The sequence below is a fragment of the Mobula birostris genome, chromosome 9 (genome assembly GCF_030028105.1).
Source record: "Mobula birostris isolate sMobBir1 chromosome 9, sMobBir1.hap1, whole genome shotgun sequence".
Classification (NCBI taxonomy): Eukaryota; Metazoa; Chordata; class Chondrichthyes; order Myliobatiformes; family Myliobatidae; genus Mobula; species Mobula birostris.
In genome coordinates this window covers 4,230,648-4,253,369 of record NC_092378.1, presented here as the reverse complement: position 1 = coordinate 4,253,369, position 22,722 = coordinate 4,230,648, and the positions used below count along the sequence as shown (strand labels likewise).

The 22,722-nt window shown below is 43.8% G+C and overlaps 1 protein-coding gene across 1 annotated transcript in view; it reads right to left on the bottom strand.

Moving 5' to 3' along the window:
* Nucleotides 1-934: 934 nt before the first annotated feature.
* The window catches only part of chpt1 (choline phosphotransferase 1), a 35,992-nt gene continuing 14,204 nt past the window's right edge, over nucleotides 935-22,722 (bottom strand). Inside the window, exons 2-8 of the mRNA XM_072267398.1 lie at nucleotides 20,630-20,777; nucleotides 18,709-18,850; nucleotides 16,189-16,273; nucleotides 11,322-11,453; nucleotides 11,072-11,230; nucleotides 9,514-9,639; nucleotides 935-3,695 (exon numbers count right to left, since the gene is read on the bottom strand). Coding sequence (XP_072123499.1) covers nucleotides 3,567-3,695; nucleotides 9,514-9,639; nucleotides 11,072-11,230; nucleotides 11,322-11,453; nucleotides 16,189-16,273; nucleotides 18,709-18,850; nucleotides 20,630-20,777 — 921 coding nt within the window. The 3' untranslated portion in view covers nucleotides 935-3,566. The remainder of the gene's footprint in view (nucleotides 3,696-9,513; nucleotides 9,640-11,071; nucleotides 11,231-11,321; nucleotides 11,454-16,188; nucleotides 16,274-18,708; nucleotides 18,851-20,629; nucleotides 20,778-22,722) is intronic.

Genomic DNA, 22,722 nt, shown 5'->3' with positions numbered 1-22,722 from the left:
GATTCTTTTTCACCACCTTTGGCATTGCACATTGTGCTCTTGGTGTGATCTTTGCAGGATGCACCCTCCTAGGGAGAGTAGCAACAGTACTGAGTTTCCTCTGTTTGTAGACAATTTCTCTTACTGTGGGGTGATGAACACTCAGGTCATTAGAAATGCCTTTGTAGCCTTTTCTGGTTTCATGTACCTCTACAACACTTCTTCCAAGGTCCTCTGAAAGTTGTTTTGATCACACCATAAACAGAGGTTTCTTGCATTAAGAAGAGCAGACTGTCAGCAACCTGTGTCTTTTTTATAGGACAGGGCACCTCTACAAACCCACACCTCCAGTCTCATCTGATTGATTGTTACACCTGACTCCAAATAGCTTTTGCAGAAGCATTACCAGAAGTTCATATACTTTTTTTTAAACCTGGACTGTGATCGTTTAAATGGCGTACTCACTTTTGACAAGCACAATTGTTTGTGTTATTGATTTAGGCAGATAGTGTTTGTTTATTATGGTGACTTAGATGAAGATCAAACCACATTAATGAGTGCAGAAAACTAGGTAATTTCAAATGGTTCTCGAACAACTTCTTGTATGTGCACTTTGATAATTTGCTGTCATTGTTTGCACATTTTATTGGGTGCAGTCTTTCATTGATTGTGTTGCTTTGTATTTACTGTGAATGCCCATAAGAAAATGAACTTCAGCATTGCATATGGCGACATCTACATTGATAATAAATTTACTTTGAACTTTTGCATAGGCTGGTTAGGCTGAAGCTGAGTGAATGGAATTACGAAATGGAAGAAACCTTAAAAGAAAAATATTTTTTAACCCCTCTTTCATTTAACTGAAACATCTTTCTATGCTAAATGCCTTGTATAAAACATTGTGCAATATTGTCATTCAGCACTGACCAAAGATAACGAGACAGAAACAATCAGGTTTGATTTTTAGTTTAATTACAAAGGTACAAAGAACATATAACGATTTAGTGTTGAACTAAATGATGTATTTCCCACCCTGAAGGCACAAAACTGCAGCATAAACACCACGTCCTCACACAAGTCCACAATAAAACATTCAGAGCAGCACTGCATCTAACTTGGGATCCGAACTCCACTACGAAGCCTGCACCAAACAATGAAAAGCAGCAGCACAAGCAATATTCTGGTGAGACGGCACCTTGTTCCCAGTTAGTGAATCACTTACTTGATTTAATACAAATCTCTTCCACAATTAACATGTTTTGGTAGCTTAAAGCTATGTTCCCAAGATACGTACATCGTCAGAATTTAATCGCTGATCCCCTTTGAGACGGTTTTGGTAGTCTTCAACCAATACAATTCGTGTACTGAAGGTGCTCCCACTGTGCAGTCAGGATTTGAGTTAACACCCAGAAAGGAATGGATAGACTACACGGCTGACCAGCAAATAACATGGAATGACGATTTAAACTTGTGACCCTCCAGCTTCAGACTATCGACTTGATCTGAAAACAATTGGCAGATACCCAGCTCTGTAACATGATATTTGATCGATCAGTGATCAGAATAGGTTGTTGGAACTCAAATCAGGATTTGCAGGAAAAGGTTTAACGTTGCACAAAGTTTAGAGATGGGGTTTGAATCGCGAGATGTGTGAAGAAGTTTAATGTGCAAGGAACCAATGTTTTCACTGCAGGCACTCTCCCAGCTCAAAGGGTCTGGACCTTTCTTCAGTGAATCGAGGCAAGTTTAATACTCATAACTGACATGAGGTTCACCACCTAGTGATCATTTCTCTAAAACTGGCTGAAAGTAAAATTCATAAAGGCATTGATAGAATATAAGTGGAGAAGAGTCCACTGTAGTGAGAGTACAAGACCAGAGGATACAGCCTCAGAATAGAGGGACGTCCTTTTAGAATGGAGATGAGGAATTTCTCTAGCCAGAGGGTGGTGTATCTGTGGAATTTGTTACTGCTGGCAGCCGTGGAAGCCCAGTCTTTATGTATATTTAAGGCAGAGGTTTGTGGCTTCTTGTTGAGTCGGGGCATGAAGGGTTATGGGCAGAAAGTAGGGCACTGGAGCTGAGAGGGAAAATGCATCAGCAGAGCATTAGGCCAAAATGGCCTAATTCTTCTCCTACATATTATGGTTTTATATGGAATGGTAGGAGAGATGTACGAATGAATTATATTGAATCAAATGAAGAAATTTTACCATTAGATTTATTTTCAAACCAGTTCCAGCCTTGAACCAGATGGGTGTGTAAACAACCTTCCCTAGATCTGCTGACTCTCTAGTATCACCCTCATGCCTTTATCATTCTACAGGAAGGAAGTTAACTAGCTTGTCGACAAATTAGTGGTGGATAAACGGGCTCCTGTTCAGAGATCAGCCTGGGAATGAATCGGATGTGACTGATTTCCCTGCAAACATGAGACAATCACTGGGCCTCGAGTTTTAGCTCATTGCGGGGTTGGATGGTACAAGCTCAGCCCACCACTCAGTGAGTTCTGCCCTCGCCTCAAACTTGGCATCAGTTATTTTTGTTCTCTGACCTGCAGAGTTCCTCCAGTATCTTCTGTGTTAGATTAAAATATAGGAGCAGAATTAGGCCATTTGGCCCATTGAGTCTGCTCCACCATTCCAGCGTTGCTCCAGTCTGTTTCAGTAAACGTGAGACAAGGCCTTCTAACTCAAGTGAAGGAGCAGGACACCAATATTCTCCAATCTTCCTTACACATTCTGAATGTCCTGGTACATGAAAGATACGTCTTGTGCAAGGAAGGAATTACAAGGGTGGGTAAAGAAGGGAATTTGGGAGGAGGAAGCTGTATTTGGACGGAATAAATCAGAAAATATTGAAGCACTGAGCAAGTGGTGCAGCATCTGAGGAAGGAGCAACATTTCCATTGCAAACCTTCCATCAGAAGTATAGGGGCATTGGGAGTGTAGATGATGGTCAGACTTTTCCCCAGGGAGTCTCACATTAGAGAGCATATGATAATGGAGAGAAAGGGAAATTTAAAGGGGTCCTGAGGGGGCAACTTTTCCCAGACCAGGTGGTGGGTATATGGAATGAGGTACCTGAGGAAGTGGTAGAGACAGGGACAATTACAATGTTTAAAAAGCATTTGGTACGAAACAAAGGGTGTGGTTGGTAGAATCTTGGTTGGCCTGCATGGATTGGGCTCTAATGACAAGGAAACAAATCTTAACTCTATGCAATCTGCTTTCAAAGCTTAAATTTAGAAGTACAGTTGCTAATGGGAGAGCCTCTCTGAGAACCCCAGAGAAGGGCCTTGCGTATAAACGCGAGTGGTTCTGATGCGATGATTCCTGAGCTGGGTAAACGATATTTTCCACAGATTCTTGCAGCACTGATGGGTGGGTGGGGAGGTTAAACAGATTTCTCCCATTCATTACCAAAATATTCAATTCATTTAAGTCATAATTACAGAAGGTAGAATTAATACGGAGACGTGGATTTTGTGTGAGATCCGGGTTCGGAGACGTGGGTTTGGTGTCTGATCCGGGTTTGCTTTCACTCAGTTCTTCCTGCGACTCTCCTTCCTCCAGCTGGGCAAATTGTCACTTGTGGTGTCTCGGCACCGGTTCTGGAGCGTGTGGTGATATGCGGAAGACCTGGATGTGGAGGTGGGAGGCGATTTGTGTGCAGACAGATGTGCAGTACGTCAGCAGGTCACACACAGACAGGATCTGAAAAGCATCAGAACAGGCCTCAGAATTCTTTCATCCCTCGAACAAGCCCCCACCCAATCCCTCCTGATCTTTCCCCATTATCACCTTCACACAGCCTGAGGTGGTCACCATGGTGACACAGGAGCCGTCAATGTTGGAACCTGGAGCAACAAATGGGAATAATGTCCTGATGAAGGGTCTCAGCCTGAAATATCAATTGGCTATTCCTCTCCATAGATGCCACCTGACCTGCTGAGTTCCCCAACATTCTGTGGATTTCCAGCATCTGCAGAATCTCATGTTGACAGGTAAAAGCCTAGAGCAGGCTAAGCTTTTCAAACTAGCACTTGACTTAAGAACTTAGCAACCAGGAGCACGAGTCGACTATTTGGCCTGTCGAGCCTCAATGGTTGATCTGGCCGTGAACTTAGCTCCCCCTACCCCCCTGCTCTCCATAATCCTCAGCTCCCCCTACCCGCCTGCTCCCCATAATCCTCAGCTCCCAATTCAGGCCCTCTGTTAGTTGGGGTCGACCACAGATATTGTGTCCTAGCTGTTTATGTAGGCAAAACGCAAGCCAGGGCAGTCCAGTATGATATGGAGAGCAAGCTGATGCCCGTGCAGCAGGCTCCCCCCCATCCAATGAATCCTAAAGACCAGCAGACACCGATACAGTTTGGCACCAGCAGTGTCGCGGGAGTTGCCAGTCAGCGTTGAACTCAATGTGGGACTGTCTTAGGTAGTCCAGCTCTGGATTTTTCCTTGGGGTTTATTTCTGAAACCTTCCTTGTGGGTATAGCTGCAAGGCAACAGAGGTTTGAGATCAGAGTTTTCTTTCTGCTAAATGAGCTGTGGACCCTAATCCTAACCTTAACTCCCATGCTATGCAAACATCTATGTCTTAAATATAATGAGGTAGCCTCTGCTGCTTCCCTGAGCACAGAGTCTGGCCCTGTAGCTCAGAAGGGTAGGGCAAGGAAGAGGAGGGCAGTTGTGATAGGGGACTCGATAGTAAGGGGGTCAGATAGGCGATTCTGTGGATGCAGTCCAGAGACCCGGATGGTAGTTTGCCTCCCTGGTGCCAGGGTCCGGGATATTTCTGATCGTGTCCAAGATATCCTGAAGTGGGAGGGTGAGGAGCCAGAGGTCGTGGTACATATAGGTACCAATGACATAGGTAGGAAAAGGGATGAGGTCCTGAAAGGAGAATATAGGGAGCTAGGAAGGGAGTTGAGAAAAAGGACCGCAAAGGTAGTAATCTCGGGATTACTGCCTGTGTCACGTGACAGTGAGAGTAGGAATGCGATGAGGTGGAGGATAAATGTGTGGCTGAGGGATTGGAGCAGGGGGCAGGGATTCAAGTTTTTGGATCATTGGGACCTCTTTTGGCGCAGGCGTGACCTGTACAAAAAGGACGGGTTGCACCTGAATCCTAGGGGCACCAATATCCTGGCAGGGAGATTAGCGGGGGCTACTGAGGTGACTTTAAACTAGAAAGGTTGGGGGGTGGGAATCAAATTAAAGAGGCTAGGCGTGAGGAGGTTAGTTCACTACAGGGGGATGGGAACCAGTGCAGAGAGGCAGAGGGGTGTAAAGTGAGGGTGGAAACAAAAAGTACTATGGAGAAAAGTAAAAGTGGCAGGCCGACAAATCCAGGGCAAGCATTAAAAAGGGCCACTTTTCAACATAATTGTAAAAGGACTAAGAGAGTTGTAAAAGAGCGCCTGAAGGCTTTGTGTGTCAATGCAAGGAGCATTCGTAATAAGGTGGATGAATTGAAAGTGCAGATTGTTATTAATGATTATGATATAGTTGGGATCACAGAGACATGGCTTCAGGGTGACCAGGGATGGGAGCTCAACGTTCAGGGATATTCAATATTCAGGAGGGATAGACATGAAGGAAGGGGAGGTGGGGTGGCGTTGCTGGTTAAAGAAGAGATTAACGCAATAGAAAGGAAGGACATAAGCCCGGAAGATGTGGAATCGATATGGGTAGAGCTGCGTAACACTAAGGGGCAGAAGACGCTGGTGGGAGTTGTGTACAGGCCACCTAACAGTAGTAGTGAGGTCGGAGATGGTATTAAACAGAAAATTAGAAACGTGTGCAATAAAGGAACAGCAGTTATAATGGATGACTTCAATCTACATGTAGATTGGGTGAACCAAATTGGTAAAGGTGCTGAGGAAGAGGATTTCTTGGAATGTATGCGGGATGGTTTTTTGAACCAACATGTTGAGGAACCAACTAGAGAGCAGGCTATTCTGGACTGGGTTTTGAGCAATGAGGAAGGGTTAATTAGCGATCTTGTCGTGAGAGGCCCCTTGGGTAAGAGTGACCATAATATGGTGGAATTCTTCATTAAGATGGAGAGTGACATAGTTAATTCAGAAACAAAGGTTCTGAACTTAAAGAGGGGTAACTTTGAAGGTATGAGACGTGAATTAGCTAAGATAGACTGGCAAATGACACTTAAAGGATTGACGGTGGATATGCAATGGCAAGCATTTAAAGGTTGCATGGATGAACTACAACAATTGTTCATCCCAGTTTGGCAAAAGAATAAATCAAGGAAGGTAGTGCACCCGTGGCTGACAAGAGAAATTAGGGATAGTATCAATTCCAAAGAAGAAGCATACAAATTAGCCAGAGAAAGTGGATCACCTGAGGACTGGGAGAAATTCAGAGTTCAGCAGAGGAGGACAAAGGGCTTAATTAGGAAGGGGAAAAAAGATTATGAGAGAAAACTGGCAGGAAACATAAAAACGGACTGTAAAAGCTTTTATAGATATGTGAAAAGACTGGTAAAGACAAATGTAGGTCCCCTGCAGACAGAAACAGGTGAATTGATTATGGGGAGCAAGGACATGGCAGACCAATTGAATAATTACTTTGGTTCTGTCTTCACTAAGAAGGACATAAATAATCTTCCAGAAATAGTAGGGGACAGAGGGTCCAGTGAGATGGAGGAACTGAGCGAAATACATGTTAGTAGGGAAGTGGTGTTAGGTAAATTGAAGGGATTGAAGGCAGATAAATCCCCAGGGCCAGATGGTCTGCATCCCAGGGTGCTTAAGGAAGTAGCCCAAGAAATAGTGGATGCATTAGTGATAATTTTTCAAAACTCATTAGATTCTGGACTAGTTCCTGAGGATTGGAGGGTGGCTAATGTAACTCCACTTTTTAAAAAAGGGAGAGAGAAACCGGGGAATTATAGACCGGTTAGCCTAACGTCGGTGGTGGGGAAACTGCTGGAGTCAGTTATCAAGGATGTGATAACAGCACATCTGGAAAGCGGTGAAATGATCGGACAAAGTCAGCATGGATTTGTGAAAGGAAAATCATGTCTGATGAATCTCATAGAATTTTTTGAGGATGTAACTAGTAGAGTGGATAGGGGAGAACCAGTGGATGTGGTATATTTGGATTTTCAGAAGGCTTTTGACAAGGTCCCACACAGGAGATTAGTGTGCAACCTTAAAGCACACGGTATTGCGGGTAAGGTATTGGTGTGGGTGGAGAGTTGGTTAGCAGACAGGAAGCAAAGAGTGGGAATAAACGGGACCTTTTCAGAATGGCAGGCGGTGACTAGTGGGGGTACCGCAAGGCTCAGTGCTGGGACCTCAGTTGTTTACAATATATATTAATGACTTGGATGAGGGAATTAAATGCAGCATCTCCAAGTTTGCGGATGACACGAAGCTGGGTGGCAGTGTTAGCTGTGAGGAGGATGCTAAGAGGATGCAGGGTGACTTGGATAGGTTGGGTGAGTGGGCAAATTCATGGCAGATGCAATTTAATGTGGATAAATGTGAAGTTATCCACTTTGGTGGCAAAAATAGGAAAACAGATTATCTGAATGGTGGCCGATTAGGAAAAGGGGAGGTGCAACGAGACCTGGGTGTCATTATACACCAGTCATTGAAAGTGGGCATGCAGGTACAGCAGGCGGTGAAAAAGGCGAATGGTATGCTGGCATTTATAGCGAGAGGATTCGAGTACAGGAGCAGGGAGGTACTACTGCAGTTGTACAAGGCCTTGGTGAGACCACACCTGGAGTATTGTGTGCAGTTTTGGTCCTCTAATCTGAGGAAAGACATCCTTGCCATAGAGGGAGTACAAAGAAGGTTCACCAGATTGATTCCTGGGATGGCAGGGCTTTCATATGAAGAAAGACTGGATGAACTGGGCTTGTACTCGCTGGAATTTAGAAGATTGAGGGGGGATCTGATTGAAATGTATAAGATCCTAAAGGGATCGGACAGGCTAGATGCAGGAAGATTGTTCCCGATGTTGGGGAAGTCCAGAACGAGGGGCCACAGTTTGAGGATAGAGGGGAAGCCTTTTAGGACCGAGATTAGGAAAAACTTCTTCACACAGAGAGTGGTGAATCTGTGGAATTCTCTGCCACAGGAAACAGTTGAGGCCAGTTCATTGGCTATATTTAAGAGGGAGTTAGATATGGCCCTTGTGGCTACGGGGGTCAGGGGGTATGGAGGGAAGGCTGGTGCAGGGTTCTGAGTTGGATGATCAGCCATGATCATAATAAATGGTGGTGCAGGCTCGAAGGGCCGAATGGCCTACTCCTGCACCTATTTTCTATGTATGTTTCTATGTATGTTTCTAACATACCACGGATTCACTACTCTCCAGGAAAAGCAGTTCCTCCTCCTCTGTCCCTGAACCTTGACGTTATGTCCCCTTCTTTTAGTTCCACTTACCAGTGGAAACAACTTTCCTTCCATTACCTTATATACCCCTTTCATAATTTTAGTTGTTTCGATAAGATCCTCTCATGCTTCTGAATTCCAGTGAGTACAGTCACAGGTGACTCAACCTCTCCTTGTAGGCCAACCCTCTCATCTCCAGAATCAGCCTGACAGCATGTTGTTGTAACCATGCCTAATTAAAAACACACAGAAAATGCTGGAGGAACTCAGCAAGTCAGGCAGCATCTATGAAGGGAAGTCAACTGGCCGAGACCCTTCACCAGAGTGGAAAGGAAGGGGGCAGAAGCAAGAACAAAGTGCTGGGAGGAGGGAGAGGAGCACAAACTGACAGGTGATAGGTGAGGGGGTGGGGGAGGGAATGATGGGAGAAGCTGGAGGGGATACGTGAAAGAGGTAAAGGGCAGAAGAAATGAGTTGATAGGTGAGGACAGGTGAGTTCCACCAGCATTTTGTTGTTGAGTTTCAGCAGCTACAGATTGTCGTGTCTATGATCGATGAAAGCTGAGGTACCTGAATTCTGAACGCACGTGACAATAATCCTCATCCTGACCAGAATAGATGGAGATAAGACGACCCACCCACCTTCCCCCTCACCTGTGAGACTGCACTCTGTCCCCTCCCTCACCACCCTATTCTTGTTTCTCCCCCTTGCTTCCCATTCCAGATGAAGGGTCTTGGCCCAGAACGCTGTTTATTCCTCTCTGTTGATGCTGTCTGACCAGAAGTTCCCCCAGGAATGGTTTTTTAAAAAATTTTCTTAGTGCGGAATAGGCCCTTCTGACCTTTTATCTCCCCACACTACCCCAGCAACCCCCCAAACCCTCGATTTAACCCTAACCTAATCACAGGACAATTTAACCTACTGACCGGTCCATCTTTGAACTGTGGGAGGAAACTGGAATGCCTGGGGAAAACCCACACATTCCACGAGGCGGACATACAAGCTCCGTACAGTTGACGCAGGAATCAACCCCAAACTCAGATGTCCCCAGCTGTAATAACATTGCATTAACTGCTATAGTACCGCGATGTTATTTTGTGTGTGTTGCTCTGGACTTGCAGTATCTGCAGAATCTCATGTTTCCATATGGAGATGAGATACGTACCATTGCTATCCACAGTACAATATATTCATTAATAAAGCTATTGAAGTACTGATTGAAGAACAGCAGGCCGGGCCCTATGAATGCTGTGTCTTGTAGTTTCATCTTGCTTCTTGTCATGTGTGCCACCTGGAGAACCAACAAGAAATGTTGTTACCACAACAAGTGTCATACATTGTTGGAAAATGACCTTGTCCACCACACAGCCGACTGGGAAAATTCCAGTATCTCTGGCTCTTCTCCCAGCCCCTACTCCATTTCATGGTCTTTTCCACTCGGGGACTGGTCCACAAAACATACAAACAGAATTTAGGCCATCCAGCCCATCTTGTCTGTTCCACCATTCGATCATGACTGATTTATTTTCCCTCTCAATCCTATTCTCCTGCCTTCTCCCCGTAACCTTTGACACCCTTACTATCAACCTGCTGTAAATATACCAATGACTTGACCTGCACAACCATCTATGGCAATGAATTCCACAGATTCACCACCCTGTGGCTGAAGAAATTCCTCATCTCTGTTCTAAAGGGATGCCCCTCTATTCAGAAGTTGTGCCCTCTGGGTCCCACTGCACCTAAATACTCGAATACCCTATCCTCGAGACCTGTGCTTTCAGAAACTCGTTTCCTTTCAACCGAATGGTATCTAAACTTCACAACTCCTCCTCTACACGCGCTGATCGAGCTGCTTTTCCACAACAATCACTGCCAGACTCTGTCCGAGCAGCCTGTTCCAACATGTTTACAAAATTAAGACCACAGATCGTGGCAGACGTCACCTTATTCCGGATGTAGCAGGTGAGAACCAAGGTTAGTCATATGCACAAACAAGCATCAAAAACAGATCTGTGCACTCCTGACATGATCAATTCCCTGGAAAGCTGTGCCTGTTAAATATGGATTGGAACCAACATAGACAGTACAGCACAGTTCAGGCACCTCAGCCCACAACCTTTTAACCTTCTCCAAGATCAATCTAACCCTTCCCTCCTAAACCTTCCCTATACTTTCCTCCAATCATCCTAAAATTATGCCCCCTCATATTAGTCATCTCTGCCCTGGGGTAAAGTCTCTGGCACTTCACTTCATCTATGCCTCTTATCATCTTGTACAACTCTCAAATTGCCTCTCTTCGTCCTTTGCCTCCAAAGAGAAAAGCCCTAACTCACTCAACCCAGCCTCATAAGATGTGCTCTCTAATCCAGGCAGCATCCTGCACAAGTTCAGGTTTAATTGCCATTCAACCATACATAAATACAGCCAAATGAGACAGCATTGCTGGTAAACCAATCTTCCCCCGGGATCAATAAAGTATGACTATGACTAAACCTCCTCTGCTCCCTCCCCAAAGTTTTCACATCCTTCCCATAATAAGGCAACCAGAACTGAGCACAATATTCACAGGGTTTTATAGAGCTATCACATTGTCTTGCGGCTCCGGAACTCAATCCCCTGACTAACGAAGGCCAACACACCATATGTCTTCTCAACAAGTGTTGAAAGGTGAGAGCCCATTTAAAAAGAGGTGATTTACTGCCACACGTTTGATATTAACATACCACTAACTTGTTTGTGACTTTTGAAGTCACACATCCGAACGCTAAAACATAGAGACACGGATGTTCCTCAAACAAATGCGTGGTGGATTTCTTGTAGATCATTGCCGCCAGGATTATTACCAGGCCGATGTGCATGGCTGGTGACAAAACACTGGTGCCCTAGAGAAATGGGGAATATTACAATCAGTATCAGAAGCCACAGCCCAGTAACCGCATGGAAAATGTGCCGTCACTCAGTATATCTGCCTACCGCGATCGTGGAGCCATTTTTTCCTGTCCCACCAGTAAAGATGACTCGAAAGTAATTGGCGCATGAGTAGATTGCTCCCATCATTATCCCAAGCACTGGAATAATTTTCATCCTTATTCCTAATACTGGGATCTTTATGGGAAGAAAGAAGAAAGGCTGTAACAATGCAGACAAGGACACTGAGAAAATCATAAACCATCAGCAATAACTGAGGTAGAAACCTGCCCACAATCTCTCATTTGGTTCCAAACCTCATTCACTCAGTATGATTAGAACACAAGTGTAAAAAATGCATTACCTTTCTTTAGCCATCCCGTGTAACGTTTTACAGGGGCGGGAGGGGGGGGTGTCCGGTAGCAGCAGAATATAAGAAAAAAGACAAGTAAGAAACACAAATTTTTTTTTGTCCACACCACTCTGGAGTGCACATGGGAATGGAACACTACATTGTCAATGAAGCACACTGCATCTCATCATGTGCAACCCAGTCCTTGCAAAATGTCACAAACAAACCTCTGGCAAAGCCTGAGCAATGTGAAACACAATAAATCCTCAACTCCAATTTAGGCGTCGTCATGGTGCAGAACTTTCCAAACTAATCTGTAAACACCAGTGGAAAGGAGACAGGAACAAAATTGATTATAATCAGGATCCCAATAACTACCCAGGAAGAAGACACTTCACTGAAATGTCACCAAAGACTCCACGAAATGTACTGTCTGACTGGTTGCATCACCGTCTGGTATGAAGGCTCCGATGCACAGGATCACAAGGAGCTGCACAGAGTTGTAAATTCAGCCAACACCACCCTGCCTACCATCAAGGACATCTTCAAAATGTGATGCCTCTAGAAGGTGGTATCCATCAAGGATCCTCACCACCCAGGACATGCCCTCTTCTTGTTACTACCGTCAGGGAGGAGGTACAGGAGCCTGAAGGCGCACACTCAACATTTTAGGAACAGCTTCTTCCCCGTACCATATTTCTGAACAAACAATGAACACTAATTTATGGTAATGAATAAACAATTGATGTTTCCAGCCGAGAACCTTCACCAGGACTGTTTATTCATTTCCATAGATGCTGCCTGACCTGCTGAGTTCTTCTAGCATTTTGTGTGTGTTCTTCAGGATTTCCAGCATCCGCAGAATCTCTTGTGTCTTCCTCACTAATTTGGTCTACTTTACACTAGTCATAGTTTTACTATTTCTTATTGTAACTTTATGTCTTCCACTTTACTGCTGTTGCAAAAACAAATTTCACAACATACATCAGTGATAATAAACCTGATTCGGTTTCTAGAATGGAGCTACAGTGGAGGGAGATGGAGAGGAGGGGTTCACATTTACTACCAGCACCTAACCTGCAGGAATAGCAATGTCTCAATGTCATAAGTGAACCCCTCTGTTGGCAAGGATCAGTTAAATATAACAATGGCCAACACTGACGGACATGATACCATAGCAATTCACGGGACTCTATTACAGCTCGGAGCGTCAGAGTTTGGAGTTCAATTCCTTGTCCTAAGGACTCTCTGTACGTCCTCTCTGTGGAATACATGGGTTTTCTCCAGGTGCTCCGGTTTCCTCCCATGGTCCAAAGACATATTGATTGGTAGGTTGATTGGTAGGTTAATTGCTTATTGTAAATTGCCCTGTGATTAGGCTAGGGTTAAATTGGGAGGTGAATCAAATGAACTGTGGAGCTTACCAACAAATTGGGAGGAGCAGCTTGAAGCGTCAGAAAGGCCCATTCCTCGCTTTATTTCTAAATAAACTAACTCCACGATCAGACACACCCACACTTGTTCTCAATGCTTCTGTTTTATATGCAGTTTGTCTTTTACACATTTGTTGTTTGTCAGTGTTTATGTAGTTTTTCATAAATTTTATTATATTTCTTTATTTTACAATAAGTACCTGCAAGATGAGGGGGATCTCATTGAAATCTACTGAATATTAAAGGCCCAGATACAGTGCATGCGGAGAGGATGTCTCCTACAGTGAGTGAGCCTATGATCAGAGGGCTCATCCTCAGAATACAAAGACACACCTTTTAAACAGATGAGGAGGAATTTCTTTAGCCAGTGGGTGGTGAATCTGTGGAATTCACTGTGACAGATGACCTTGGAGGACAGGTCATTGGGAATATTTAAAGCAGAGGTTGATAGGTTCTTGATTATTAAGGGTGTCAAAGATTACAGGGAGAAGGCAGGAGAACGGGGTTGAGAGGGATAATAAATCAGCCATGGGCTGAATAGCCTAATTCTGCTCGTATGTCCTTCAGTGCATGTTGTAAAGGAGAACAAAATGATTGTTGCTCAGAAAAGAAATCTCCGGGTAGAATGTAGTACTTGGAAAATAAGTTTTACTTTGAGCTTTGCACACAGAGCTGGCTGAACTGTTGAATTAGTCAGACACAGCACCTTGGTCCAATAATCTGTAGGCTTCTGAACATTTATGAAACAGACTCAAATGGACAGTTAATAATGTGGAGAGAGGGAATGTATCCTGAATGGCGAGCAGCAGGTCTGGGAAATGTCGATGGGAAGAATGGATAATTATACGATGCACATGGCCAAGCTGGTAAGCTCCACAGTTCATTTGATTCACTATGCTGGTCTCAACAGGGCTGTGTAGAACAAATTGTGTTGCACTTATATTTTTCTTGTAAATACTGCTTATCAAAGGTGAACCTTATTTGTCAGATACATCTTACATTCGTTAGGAATTTACTACGGTGTGTTGGCTCCACATTCAACAAAATGTGACGCTCTGTGCCCGTGACGCTGCAGCAAGTTTGTTTCTCATCGCACCTCTGCACACATGGGCTTGTGCAGATGACAGCGGTAATCACCAGGTGACAGTCAGATTCAACAAGCAGCAGTGAATTAAATGTGCTGGTCATGGGAAGGATGCTTCTAGTCTAGACTTTGGTATTAGTATTACGCTCCACAGTTTTCTAGGCAAATTGTAAAATTCAGTTCCCTGCAAGAAGCCATGTAAACACTGATATTAGCTATAAGCAGAAGTCTGAAATCTTGAACAAAGGAGATTCTGCACCTGTTCGAGCTCTTGAGCAACACACACAAAATGCTGGAGGAACTCGGCAGGTCAGGCAGCACCTATGAAGGGAATAAAACACTGACATTTCGGGCTGAGACCCTGATGAAGGGTCTGTGTCTCAGAGAAACTTAGGTGGTTTTACTCTGAAGCGTCAGAAGTTATTCCCTTTGGACCAAGAGCATGATGGTTGAGGGGTAATAACCGTTCCTGAAGCTGGTGGTGAGCCCTGAGGCTCTTGTACCTTCTTCCTGATGGCCGCAGCATAAAGAGAGCATGGTCTGGCTGGTGGGGGTCCCTGCTTTACCTTTACAGTGCCAGTGATCAACAATCAAGAGTTTAATTCCTGCTGCTATAAGGAGATTGTACTTTCTTCCATGACCATGTGGGCTTTGTCTGGGTGCTTCGGTTTCCTCCAACAGTCCAAAGGTGAACGGGTGAGGGTGAGTGAGTTGAGGGGCATGTTATGTTGACACTTGCAGGCTGCCCTCTACACAATCCTTACTGATTTGATTTGAAGCAAATGTCACATCTGTTTTTTTCAATGTATATAAAGCTAATCTTTGATCTTTAAATAATTAATTGTGTTAAATTATATGCACTTCATGCTAATTGTATAGGGAAGATTAAAGGCTCTTTTTAAAGCAGCCAAATATAAACTTGGTTTTGCAAGAGCTATGACTTCCAGTGAAATCTGGGCACATTAAGCAGGACAGAAAGCTGCATCCATCAGGGACGTGTGCTCTTCTCACTACTACCATCAGGGAAGAGGTATAGAAGCACAAAGACCACACACTATGACTTAGGGACAGAATTTTCCACTCTGCCATCATGTTCTGAAGGATCCATAAACCCATGATCACTGTCTTACTATTCTGCAATACTTATTTTTGTAATTTATAGTAATTTTATGTCTTGCAATGTACTGCTGCGACAAAACAAATTTCACAACATTCACCTGTGTGGAACACGCTGCCCAGGGTGGTGGTAGAGGCACACACATTCATCATCATCATGTGCCGTGTCATATGACGTGGGCAGTCTTGGTATTTGACCATGATTGTTCTTGGCAAATTTTCGAGCTCTTGAGCAACACACACAAAATGCTGGAGGAACTCGGCAGGTCAGGCAGAACCTTTGAAGGGAATAAAACACTGACATTTCGGGCTGAGACCCTGATGAAGGGTCTGTGTCTCAGAGAAACTTAGGTGGTTTTACTCTGAAGCGTCAGAAGTTATTCCCTTTGGACCAAGAGCACGATGGTTGAGGGGTAATGGTTTACCATTGCTTTCTTCTGGGCAGTGTCTTTACAAGATGAGTGACCCCAGCTGTTATCAATACTCTTCAGAGAGTGTCTGCCTGGTGTCAGTGGTCACATAACCAGGACTTGTGCCAGCGGACAATCTCTGAAAAGTATTGATAATGGCTGGGGTCACTCATCTTGTAAAGACACAGCCCAGAAGGCAATGGCAAACCACATCTGTTGAAAAAATTGCCAAGAAAAATGATCATGGATTAGACCAAGATCACCCACGTCAATATAAGACAACATATAATGATAATGATGAGGAGGCGGCAAAGGAGCATAATTAGGCCATCTGGCCCATCGAGTTTGCTCTGCTTATCTCATTGGTTGGAATCTTGCACAAACTGGAAGACACTTGTTCCTACACTGTAGTACCGATAATCCCTCCCAGTGGTTTCAATGAACCAAGACTACAAGTCCCTTTTGTCTCCAGACTGGTTTCACACTGTACCCGAGTCATGAAATCAGGGTGCCATCATGAATTTATAGAACCACTCACCTCACTATCCCAAAGTGTGGCTCCTCCAATGGCAGACAAGAAAAAGATGAGCATTATGCAGATTTGAACTTCAGTTACATCAATTCTAATCAAACAGAGAGACCAGTGGTTAATCGAGAACGAACTAGAGTAAACTGCAACATGAGAAATAGATTTCACTCAACTGGATGGTGTAAACCCACAATGAAATACAATTTTTTTGTTCTAACAGAGATTATTCACACAGAGAGTGGTGGGAGTATGGAATGAGCTGCCAGACGAGGTGGTAAATGTGGGTTCTTTTTTAACATTTAAGAATAAATTGGACAGATACATGGATGAGAGGTGTATGGAGGGTCCATGTGCAGGTCAGTGGGACTAGGCAGAAAATGGTTCGGCACAACCAAGAAGAGCCAAAAGGTCTGTTTCTGTGCTGTAGATTTTCTATGGTTTCTAATTGTGTTCTTTTTTTGTTAAAATTGGCTATAATTTGTTTTTCTTGAGAATGCTATTTATCTGATGCCCGGTGTTTATGATGTTGCTACAAGTAAGATTTTCACTGCACCTATGCACATAGACTTGAGAAGATGATAATAACCCATTTATAGTGTGGAAAGGTAACAAAGCAGCAGGTAATAACTACAGAACTATGAAAAGTAAGGGGCTTGCAAAACTCAAAGGGTATGTGACCCTTGGAATAGTCTTCTTCTCATTTGTTTCCTTAACAGGACAGTAACCAGAGGACCGGATTTAAAAGGAATTAAAGGGGAAATGGGAAAATATAGTGAATCTGAGGTTGGTGAGGGATCTGGAACTCACTGGCTGGAAGGCAGAAATCTTCATGACACTTAAGCAGGAACTGGGTGTACAACAAAATGTATTGTAATGTCAGAGCACAGAAATGAGCCATTTGGCCCATCTAGTCAATGCTGAACGGTTAATCTGCCTGGTCCCATCAACCTGCACCTGTTCCCAAACTTGGTGGTGTTGGACCCAAGACTTCCTGCCTAGTCCCATTGACAGGCACCTGGACCATAGACCTCCATAACCATCCCATCCATGTACTTATCCAAACTTCTCTTAACTATTGAAATCAAACCCACACCTACCACTTATGCTGACAGCTTAATTCCCACTCTCACCACCCTCAAAGGCTCCTTGACCTACCATGTGGTAACTTGTCAATGGCCTTGCTGAAGTCCATTGCATTAACTTTATCTCTTCCCCTTGTTTATTTCCCCCTTTCCAGTTTTGGTGGGCTGGCCATTCCTGACCATTTGCTTAGGAACAGATTTGGATCTGATGTTCTCCTGCTACATTTCCTTCAAGTCCCCCTAAAATATTTCACCTTTCACCCTTAACCCATAACCTGCAGTTCAAGTCTAACTCAACCTCAGTGGAAAAAAGCCTTCTTGCGGTTACACTATCTAGCATACGATTTCCAGTTTCTGCAGATTTTCTCATTTGTGATTGGATTACTACACTGCGAAATCTCTTCAAGGGATGCCTCTCCTGAAAAGTTTAAATATTCTTTTCGGCAGGAGATCAGTGAAACCCTCGCTCACTGCTTCTCCTTGTGACCTCTTAAATCTACACGTCTTTTTTTCCTCCAGTACTGCTGAAGGGTCTCGGCCCAAAACTTCGAGTGTACTCTTTTCCACAGATGCTGCCTGGCCTGCTGAGTTCTTCCAGCATTTTGTGTGTGTTGTTTGGAATATTGTGGTCAGTTCCGGTCACCTTATTATAGGACGGATGTAGAAGCTTTAAAGAGGTAGCAAAGGAGATTCACCAGGTGCTGCCTGGATTAGAGAGCATGTCTTATGAGGAAAGGCTGAGCAGGATGGGGCTTTTCCCTTTGCAGGCATAGCTCAAGCGAATAGCCAGAGCCTTTCCCTAGGACAGAAATGGCTCATATGAGGGGCATGATTTTAAGGTGATTTGAGGAAAGTATAGGGGGAATATTATTATTATTGTTGTATTATTTCTCAGCTCAAGCTGGTAAAGCGTGAGGTACAAGCACAGCCAAGCACACTCATTTCTTAATTGCTGGGAACTTTTGGACTATTCCAGTGTTGTTTAATATTGTGCCTTTCTGGAGATTTACATAAATATTGCTGTGTAGGCCAAATTGTTTAATGCTATTGTGTAGTGACTTCTGGATGATAGCAGTTGTAGATATTACTATTGGGACAATGTATATCTGTTCATGTTCCATAGTCTTTCAGTTTCCTCTTTTAATTCAGCGTATTCCTGGTGCTTTTCACTTCTTGATTTCTGTACGTTGTGTGTGTTTGGACGGCTATATCAATTAAGTTGTACTTGCTTGTCTTTCCTGTATTATTATATCCAGACAGTTATTATGGATTGTCTTATTATCATTATTCAATAAGATCACAGCTGATCTGGCTGTGGACCTAGTTCTACCCACCTGCCTTTCCCCACAACCCTTCGTTCCCTTGCTCTGAAAAATTCTATCTGTCTTTTAAATACATTTAATGGGATAGCATTTAACACTGTATAGAATGAAATAAGCAAACTCACTTTGCAAATCGCAGTGATCCTGAGACGTAGGTTTGCCAGTGAGCACAGTAGAAAAGAAACAAGCCAATGAAGCAGCAGAAAAACATCAGATCTGAATCTGTTCCCAAACGAACGGCTAGGCAGGTGCCCAAGCCCACCACAACTGGAAAGGAAAAAGAAGGGGAAGAAATAAAGCTAATTACAATGGGACTTTAGCAAGGCCTTTGACAAGTTACTGCATGGTTGGTCAAGGAGGTTCAGTCACTTGGCATTCAGGAAGACGTAGTAAACTGGATCAGACACTGGCTTTGCAGGAAACGCCAGAGTGGTCGTAGATGGTTGCCTGCGATTAGTAATGTGCCAGAGGGATCAGTGCTGGGTCTGTAGCAGTTACTTTAAAACAAAGCAAAACCTTCGAGGGAAGAGGCCAGAGTAATCAACACTGTATGACTTGCTTCCAAATAACAAAGCTCCAAAGTAGAAAAAGGTACTTTCGATCCTTTATTACAAAATCAGCAAAGACAAACGATCTTATAGCAATAAAAATAAACTTAATGCTGACTTAATGCTGAAATCAATGTAACTAAGTGTTCTGATTGTTGATATCAGAATTAGTTTTATACACGTAGTTAAACGGTCTAATAACGTTCCAATTAACGTAACTAGCATTTGAACTAAATTAGTGGTCAACAAAAGAAAAATCATCTTGTGACTTACCCCCTCAATTAGACTAAACTACCAAAATGTGAATATGTAACTATACTCATTTGCTTCTACCACTCCCCAACCCTTGTGACTAACTACAACATATAATACAGGCAGAAGATGGATACATGGCTCCAACAGACAGAAAACAGACACAAGGCTCCTACAGGGTCCATTGTTATTTGTTCTCTAAATCAATGATCTGGATGATAATGTGGTTAACTGGATCACCAAATCTGTGCATGACACCAAGATTGGGGGCATAGTGGACAGTGAGGGAGACTATCAAAGCTTCTAGTGGGATCTGGACCAGATGGAAAAATGGGCAGAAATGGCAGTAGATGAAATTTAATGCAGACAAGAGTAAGGCGTTACACTCTGGGAGGACAAACCAGGGTAGAATTTGCGGCGTGAGCGGGAGGACACTGAGGAATGCTTTACAACACAGGGATTTGGGAATATAAGTCCATAATTCCTTGAAGGTGATGTCAGGTATATGGGTAGAAATCTTTTGGCATATTGGCCTTCATTAATCGAAGTATCAAGTACAGGAGTTGGGATGTTATGTTGAAGCTGTATAAGATGCTGGTGAGGCCTCATATGAAGCTTTGTGTACAGTCCTAGTCATCTACCTATAGGAAAGACGTCAATAAGATTGAAAGAGTATGAAGGAAATTTACAAGGATGTTGCTGGGACTTTAGGACCCGAGTTATAGGGAAAGGCCGAATAGGTAAGACTTTACTCCCTGGACTGTAGGAGAATGAGGGGAGATTTGAAAGAGGTACACAAAATTATGAGGGGTACAGATGGGCAAATGCAAACAGGCTTTTTCCACTGAGGTTGGATGAGGTAAGAACAAGAGGTCATAGGTTAAGGGTGAAAGGTGAAATGTTTAAGGGAAACATGAGGGGCAACTTCTTCTCTGAAGGTGGTAAGAGTGTGGAATGAGCTGCCAGCAGAAGCGATGGATGCAGGTTTGATTGCAACATCAGAGAGATATTTGGATATGAACATGGATGGGAAGGGTATGGAGGCCTATGGTCCAGACTCAGGTCGATGGGACGAGACAGAACAGTTTGGCATAGACTAGATGGGCTGAAAGTATTCTATGACTCTACTCTGCCTTTCAATCTGATCCAATTTGGTGCTTGCTTTGTAACCTTGATCCTAATCTGCATCGCTATTGGTTGTCACTGTGTACTGCATCAGAGAATGCTCATTCTTTAAAGCACGCACCTGTAGAAAAGGAATCACATCCGTGGTCGAACAGCTCCCCAAGGGGAGAGCTGCTGTTGGTCCTTCTGGCCTGCTTTCCATCAATGGCATCCAAGGACTGGTAGATAAATAATCCCAGACCACACAATACATACACATAAGATGGTGCCTGCAAAGGGCGGGGGGGGAGGGGAGAGAGAGAGAGAATAACAGGTCACAGACTGAATGGTGAACATTTAATCAGTCAACAGCCATGATCCAAGAACTGTTGAGCAGGACGGAAGCTGGATTGGAGATATCTTCACAGGGAAGCTGTGTGTCTCTGTGTGCCCACTCCAGCCTTTGAGGCACAGAGGTGATGGTGTGTGGCCCATACTGCAGATTGGAGCAGAGACCCAGACTGACACTTCAGCACTAAAGGCTCATTTATACTTCTGTGTAGCCTACGCCGTAGCAAACATGCGTAGTTGTGTCTGCGTCACTCTACAATTCACCGCAAAAACGCTAGTTGGCGGAGGGGTTTCTATGCCGCTGTGTTGAGTTTCTTCGTGAGAGACATGGACAAGGAAATGCATTTCAAATATTTTCGGATGTCGGCAGGTAGATTTGACAATTTGGTTCATCGTCTCCAATGGTTTTATTCGGCTCAGTGTACAGACGTGGCAGAGAAAAGCAACCGGAAATGTGATGCTACCAAGCGGACCAATCACAGTTGTTGTAGTCTGCGTCGCCGCGACGCACGAGTTACTTTTTTTTGGGGAGGTGCACGTCACCCTACAGCGTAGGGTACGTGTTACCTACGGTGTACATTTGACGCAGAAGTATAAATTGGGCTTTAGGGAGAGTTGTCAGAGAGGGGCCTCTGCACAGGATCAGAAAAAGCTGCAGGGATTTGGAAACTCAGTCAGCATCCACGACACCTTCAAAAGGTGATGCTTCAAAAAGGCAGCAATCAGAATTAGAGAATCAGATCTAGTTTAATATCACTGGCATTTGTGTCAAATTTGTTGTTTTGCAATTGTTGTTAGTCCAATACATAATAACAAAATAATAAAACAGATAAACAGAAAACTAAAAAACTTACAATAAGAAAATATTATTAAATTAAATAAGTAATGTAAAAGGAGAGCAAAGAAAAATTAGCGAGGTAGTGCACATGGGTTCATTGTCCATTCAGAAATCTAATGGTAGTTGGAGAAGAAGCTGTTCCTGAATTGCAGAGTGCATCTTCAGGCTCCTATACCTCCACCTTGATGGTGACAATGAGAAGGGAGCATGTCCTGGGTGATGGAGGTCCTTAATGATGGATGTCACCTTTTTGAGGCATGATCCTTCAAAGATATCCACGATGCTGGGAAGGCTAGAGCTGATGATGGAGCTGGCCAAGTTTACAACTTGGATCGATGGATTGGAGATATCTTCACAGGGAAGCTGTGCGTCTGTGTGTGCCCACTCCAGCTTTTGAGGCATAGAGGTGATGGCTTCCTTAAGGTGAAATCTTGCCTGAGAAATCTGTTGGAATTTTTTGAGGAAATAGTAGGTCAGAGAGATAAAGAAAAGTCAGTGGATGTTGTTTACTCGGATTTTCAGAAGGCCTTTGACAAGGTGCCGCACACGAGTCTGCTAAACAAGAGCTCATGTTATTATAGGAAAGATACCAGCATTGCAGAAGATCGGTTGACTGGCGGGAGGCAAAGAGTGGGAATAAAGGGAGCACATTCTGGTTGGCTGCCAGAATCCAGTGTTGTTCTGCAGGGTTGGCTTTGGGACTACTTTTCACAATAAGCAGCCAATGACTTTGATGACAGAATTGATGGAAATATGGTCATTTGCAAATAATACATTTATATAGATATGGTGAATAAAGTTGCTTTGATAACACAAACTGGAGAACGTTCAAGGAGCCCGCTACCTATGGCGATCATGTTAACATCGAGGAATACATGGATTCTGTGACCAGCTACACAGAGAAGTGAACTGAGGATATTACCGTCATGAAACACATCTGGGTGAGGGCAAATCAGAAGCAGGGGTCAGTGCCAGGCTGAGGGATCGTGATGCTGCTTTTAGATCGGGAAATGCAACTTCTCTCAGGGAAGCAAGAATAATGCTTT